The sequence below is a fragment of the Ochotona curzoniae genome, unplaced genomic scaffold (assembly GCF_017591425.1).
Source record: "Ochotona curzoniae isolate NIBS_2020 unplaced genomic scaffold, NIBS_Ocur_1.0 scaffold_1852, whole genome shotgun sequence".
Classification (NCBI taxonomy): domain Eukaryota; kingdom Metazoa; phylum Chordata; class Mammalia; order Lagomorpha; family Ochotonidae; genus Ochotona; species Ochotona curzoniae.
The window spans coordinates 43,609,431-43,616,449 of NW_024467087.1; the positions used below are offsets into that span (position 1 = coordinate 43,609,431).

General features: G+C 34.8%; 1 protein-coding gene across 6 annotated transcripts in view; it reads right to left on the reverse strand.

Moving 5' to 3' along the window:
* PCDH11X (protocadherin 11 X-linked) overlaps window positions 1-4,127 on the reverse strand; it is a 606,423-nt gene extending 602,296 nt beyond the window's left edge. For 3 of the 6 annotated variants that reach the window (XM_040999471.1, XM_040999466.1, XM_040999468.1), the window contains exon 1: window positions 3,546-4,127. In XM_040999471.1, the coding sequence (XP_040855405.1) occupies window positions 3,546-4,085 (540 nt within the window). In that variant the 5' untranslated portion in view covers window positions 4,086-4,127. The remainder of the gene's footprint in view (window positions 1-3,545) is intronic. The other 3 variants (XM_040999470.1, XM_040999467.1, XM_040999472.1) reach the window with 1 other exon arrangement.
* Window positions 4,128-7,019: the final 2,892 nt, after the last annotated feature.

Here is a 7,019-nt window from a genome sequence, read left to right on the forward strand (position 1 = left end):
TTTAAGTGACACTGACAAAAAAAAGCTTATAGAAATAGATGAATCCTTTTTCTTTACAGACACGAAAAGCTACTAAAAAGCTTAAAAATAATGTTACCAAAGGCACATTGATAAGTTTTAATATGCTTTTCTTTTCACCAAGCAGAATTACTTAGTAATCGATTCATATTTCACATTTCTTACCTTCTTCTGTTTTTTTTCCTTTGTTCACTGTCTTACTCTTGTGTCATGAACTTGGAGTAATCCCTGATGTTGAGGATATAAGCCTAACTTTCTTTAGATCAACTCATATTCGCAAACCATATTCTGGCTCCCATATCTCTCATCTATTAGTCATGTGATCACAAGCAAAATAAATCACTACTCTGAAATTCATTTTCCATGTTTAAGCTGTGGAATAATACTATTTTCCTTATTTATGTGAAAGTATACCTAACATGACAAAGATATGATTATTAAAATATTTATACATAAATCAAAACTTTAGAAACAAAGCTTCCAAGTTTTAAATCTTATGCACTTTGGCACGTTTAAAATTCACCATTGCTTTAATTTCAGTTAATTAACATGAAATTGTCACCAGCATGATCCCTTCATCTATCAAATATCCTGTTTTTCCCAGGAATTTTTCTCTGTATTTCCCCCTTCTCTCCCTTTGCTATTTAAACTTTTCACACACATTTTATATTACCCTAGTTAGTATCAACTAATTGCAATTGCACTATTCTTGTCTGCTCAACAAAAGTGGAGCAAACTAATATTAATTAGATTCTTATCCTATTGTGCAGGACAGAGGGCCCTTTAAAAGAAATTATTATGGTTGGCCTACTTACTTTCAAATGATAAAATTTACTATAGTCTGCGGATGGATCAAAACAGGGTTCTTCCCATTTTCTTTAATCTCCCTTTCCAACAGAAACACACGCCACTGCTATGACAGGGCCTTTTTGCAAGTCAAAGTGCACTCAGTTCAAGTCACCCATGTCACGGCCCTCTGCATGCCTAGGGCTATGCTTTGTGTTCCAGTCCCATTATTTTTAACAAGCAGCCAGAAGAGTATTTGTCCATACAAATGCACTAGTACTTTGGGTATATCATAGAGCTTCTTTAGGCTTATCACACATTCTAAAACAGAAATGTCTAAGCATTTCTATTCCTAAGACTCACCTAATAATGTCAAGTGAGACTATCTTTTTGTCATTTGCTGACAGTCTTTCAAAGAATGTCAAACGAAAGCACATTCTAACAAAACTAAAAATATGCTGGTGGGCTTATTGGTTTTATTTCAATTTGTTAATCATCAGATATTTCTTGGAAGATCATGAAGCTGTCCTGAGGGGAAAAACAATGCAATGTTTGGACAGTTGAGTGGAGAGATCTTGTTCCTAGTACTTTGTTCCAACTTGGTGAAATTCTATTTTAATATTACCTATTGATTTTTATTTGCCAAATAAAATCTGCTGTGGACTGGGTTGTGCAACATGGATTCTACTAATCACATGCTACTGTTAAAATTACATTAAAAATTCAGTACCTTAGCAGCACTAGCAACATTACAAGTATGTCTGCATTTTTGGCTAATGCCGACTATATAGGCAATCACAGACGCAGAACATGCATCATTTCATAAACTTTTACTGGAGAGTGTTCCTTTAGAAATATTATCTACTCTGATCCATATTTTGCAATTTAAAGCATAGGCTTTACATTTATAAGTAAGTAGCCAAAAATTTTAAAACATCTCCCAGAATATTCTACCAAAGTCTACCCACTCCGTAGTTAGTGATGATTCTTGCCAATGCCATCACTGCAATATTTATATAATCATCTGCATATTATGACTGAGGAAGTGGATCATCAGAAATATCAGCCTTAAAGCAGCAGCTAGTAAGAGGAAAGCACTAAATTGTGGCTCATGTGTTTCTGACTCCTGCACATTTTTTTTCATTTTGTTGGTAAGTAGATGTCATTGTAGAAATCTGTCCTAAACAAATGCTTATTTATAAATCATGTAACCTTATCTTCCTCTGTTTATTTCATATATTCAAACACAGCTGCAATCCACTGGAATTTAGGCTACAGGAATAGAAAAATGGAAATCACAGACCAATAGCCTTTAATCCTTGAGTGTGTTTGTAAACAGTTATGTGTTCTCAACCTATTGTTATTAGTTAAACAGTTTTCTTACACCACATATTCTCTAGGCCTATAGTCACATCCTATTTATAAGTATTTTCACATTATTCATATCAATCATTGTCTGGTAGATAATAATCATAAGGAAATATTAGTGTCTGAAAATCCTCTGACAATGTCTATGTGAAATCTATAGTTTTTTAATAGATAGCCTAATATCATTCAATTGCATTCTATTAGTTCACATGTCCAAACCTGAATTTTATACTATCTTATGCAACACGCAGGAAATCAACAATTTCTGGCTCACTTGATAAATGTGCTCCTTTGTCACATATTGGAGGGATATCAAATATTTCACCTAATCTCCTCCTCCTACACTTCACACCCCAAAATCAAAATGAGAGTAGGTTCTTCAGATTACCTACATTTTTGAGGCTAAAAGGATTACTAAGCCTTTACAACACAAGAACACTGTGTTTTCAAAGAATTTGAGCAAAATGAAAATATTTAACATTGACATTTAGCACATTGGATAAAATTCAGTCTCACTTTAATGACTAAAAATATGCTTACAGATCTTGTTTTGACTTCAAATCATCATGAAAAATAGTATTAATCTGTGTATGTTCAAATATGCTGGTGATAAAAATGTTGTATGGAGTGGGCATTCAGCCCAGCAATTAAAACTTTAGTTCTGAAGCTTCCATCTCCAATCAGCATTTCTAGGTTCTGTACTCAGCTCTATATCCTGACTCCAGGATCATGCTAATGAGCCCATAGGGAGGCAATGGTGATAGTTCAAGTTATTGTACTCCTGACACACATAACAACTACAGACTGAGTTCCTGGCTACCAGATTAAGTCTGGTCCAGAACTACTCATTACTGGCATTTGCATAGTGAGTCAGCAGTAGGCAATTTTCTGTCAGTCTCTCACACAATGAAAAACATTTATCGAATATATTCTATTCACACCTCTAATAAATTTGGCATATTTTCAAATGTCAATATAAAGCTTCCTCCTTAAAATGATTAATAAGAAAAATGATAGGTTTGTGTTGTCAATCTCAACATTCATAATTTGCTAGTTTAAATGTGGCATATGAGGAGTCATGAATAGACTGATTAAAAGTGGGATATTGAGTAAGCTGACTGGCAGGGCCAAGCTCCTTATTTAACCCCAAGTGGAAAATTAAAAGAAATATGATTGCTAGAAATTAGTATACAATGAAATTTCATATCTGTCACATAATTATAAAAATTGTATTGATGAATTTTTTCTACCACACCTCGTGCAAACTGAAAAACTGGCATAATTGCCTACTCAAAGCTTTAAGTATACTGATTACTTTTTGTCTTTAAAAAGAAATAGAAAGAATGCTTTTAGCAGAGTGTTTTAATACATACCTTGATTAGTTGGTAATTTTGAACTCCATTTATTCCGATGTCAGGATCAACTGCCGCTGGGAGAGCATATCTGGAGTTTATAGCCGAATTTTCTGGAATTGATATGTTGATAACCGTTGCGGGGAATAATGGTGCATTATCATTTATGTCCTCTATCAGAAAACGTATCTTAACCAGTCTAAATATTTCATCCGGCAAAACGGCAACCTCCACTTCATAAAAGCAACGGGCATCCAGCATGATACCAGCACATAATTTCTCACGATCGATGCGAGCTCCGGTGGTGAAGATCTCTCCAGTCCCTTCTTCTATCCGAATCAGTGGCACATCTCCTGTCTTATAGACTAGCTTGAACTGCATTGGCGATGTCAAGGACTTGTCTGGAATCAGCGACAAGTTGAGGTCTTTCAACAAGTCGCCTATCAGGACGTTTTCTGGCATTTCTTCTCGGACCGTGTAGTTCTTCTCCTGGGCGCCAGACTGAAACACGACGCATGCTAACAGGACCGCAAATATATACGTCCCGGACAACAAGTCCATACCAGGCACGATTGTGACAGTTCCTCGTATCAACCCGCAGAATACTGACAAAGACAAGAAAGAGAGAACAGAGAGAAAAGAGGAAAGAAAAAAGGGAAGAAACAGAATTTATTCAGAAGCCAACTAGAATTAACTGAATGCTTAGTTTTCAATTAAAATCACCAAATGAAGGATTGATGCATAATAACAAATCTTTTCTCAAATACATGAGTTTTCTATCTTGAGATGAGCCGTAATGAATAAGATGTAATTGTACCAAAATATAGGAAGCACAAGCAATTAGAACATTGGATACAAAAAGTTAAAAGAAATACAGGTAATTAAAGTATTCAATAATTAGGGAAAAACATGTCACCAATTGCAAAATATAATTATTGCTTTTGTGATGTGTTCCAAATGCGATTATTCCACTTGCATTGAATCTTTTGTATAATATTCAGTATCTTTAGTTTTGAGTATCACAATGTAAAAACCAATCTGGACAAAAGGGGACAAGGAGTCATGCATACAAGGAACTCAGGGATGTCGCACTGAAGAAAAAAAGTCCTCTGGGAGGCAAGGGTTTAAGTGACTAATGCCTAAGCAAAACAAGTACTATGTGAAAAGGAAATTAAGGGAATGGGGGTAGGGGGAACAGGAAAAACAAAAACAGGTGTATCAATTGTTGGAGAGGGAGCAACTTGCAGGTTAACACAGAGAAATACTTTTGGGGGGAAAAAAAAAAACCTTACAGGGAATAGTGAATTTCCTATCTTCACTGATGCTGATACAGAATGTGTACCACCAGTTGAGACTGCACATATGATTTAGATGTGGATTTGATAGACCACATCCAAGACTTCAATGGAAAAGTTGGGCTAAAGGAAATTCCAAGTCTTAGAATTTAGGATTACAGAACGTGGAAGGTAGCACATATGAAAGAAAACTTTTCCACATCTACAAACTGACATAGGAATTACACATGAAATACAATAGCTTATGCAGTTTATAAATAAGGAAGTCATTGTGTTCTATATTTAAAATTGCTGAAAGGATACATATTTAATGCTTTCATCACAGCAAAAACATGTTGTAGTGGCTATCTTAATTAGGCTTTATGACCCTGCAATGCATACCTGCAATGAGTCACTTCACACTCTACCCCCAAAATACACACAATCACTACTTTTCAGTTAAAATAAGAAAATAGCATTAAAAATGAAAAAAAAAAAAACTTAAGCAACACTATAAAAACATGTTCTTGAGTGTAAAGAGATTTAAAAGCAATTGAGGGCCCGGCGCGATGGCACAGTGGTTAAGGTCCTTCCCTTGCACGCCCGGGATCCCATATGGGCGCCGGTTCTATCCCAACAGCCCTGCTTCCCTTCCAGCTCCCTGCTTGTGGCCCGGGAAAGCAGTCAAGGACGGCCCAAAGCTTTGGGACCCTGCACCCACAAGGGAGACCCGGAAGAGGTTCCTGGCTTCGGATCGGCATAGCATTGCCCGTTGCGCTCACTTGGGGAGTGAATCATCGGACGGAAGATCCTCCTCTCTGTCTCTCCTCTCTCTGTATATCCGCCTTTCCAATAAATAAATAATAAGAATAAATCTTAAAAAAAAAGCAATTAAATCTTTGGCTGCTTTTTTCCTTCGTTTATTATTTCTCACTCTAATGATCTCAATTCTCTAATTCTGTAGGTGAAATTCTAAAGGAATACTTTTGGTTTTTTATAATGTCCAAATTTTTTCTCACTTTCCAAAAATCTCAATTTTTAAAGTAATTTCAATATAACATTATTTTTAATCTCTAGTATCATGAAATATTCTAATTTAATACTAGGTGGTATTTGTAGGTAATTTTATGTAAACACAAAGTGAGATTTACATTGCACTACACTAAACATTTTTAATTGTTTTATTTTTATAATTAAATGGGGTTAATGGAGCTATATAAACATTTAACACTTTTAAAAGATGTGTAGACATGGCTACTTAAAATTCTATTATATCAAAGTATTAATGTACGTACACTGCTAATTAAGGAAGTTTCTCAATATCTATTGTTAATCAATAGCATTAACAAAGTTTTAGTAATGGTTCTAAAAATAGGACTTGTGATGGATAACCTGCTATGGATATTGTGCTGTGATTATGACAAATAATACACTACACGAAATTGCTCCACTGCATAGCTGCATTTACAGTTAATATGCATATGCGAATGTCAAGACTAAAATTAGAGGAAAATAAATTTTCCTATTTGCCATCAGTAATAGAATAAAATGCATGTGCTGGATAAATGAGATTGTCTAGGTTTCAAATAGAAGCAAATAGGAAATCTAACTTTAAGCATCTCCTTTTATAAACTATGATCACATAATGTTACCAATTATTACTCCATCTCTTTGTGTTGATCCATTGGTGCCATTTATAGAACATTACAGGTTTAATAATGAGTGAAGCTAATGCTGAAGACATTCTATCCTGGTAAACAACACAAAAAGACTATTGTCTGTGGTACAGTATTTTTAGCATCATTTGCTCAGTGATGAGCTTTGGGACTACCCGATACAGAAACCTGCTCAGTACTCAGTCTCTTGTGAGTTATTGGTCTTACACTCCGTTATGAATCTGAAATTAAAAATACTCCATTGCCACTTACTATGAGTTAATGTGCACACATATGTGTATGTCTTATTCACTGTAAATCTAGGACATCTAAAAAAATGAATGTCTATGTGAGTGGTTTTATAAATACAATGCAAACATAAGCAAAAACAAAAATGGGACAGTGACAATTGGAACTGAAACTATTACTCTATTCTTATCTTACCCTTATGTATTACACAATATTACAACTGGCAGAAGAATACTTCGACCATATTTTAAAATCCTACATGTATGTTGTAATATCCTCTATATAAGAAAAAGAATTAGAAAGTGACCTGATTCTAA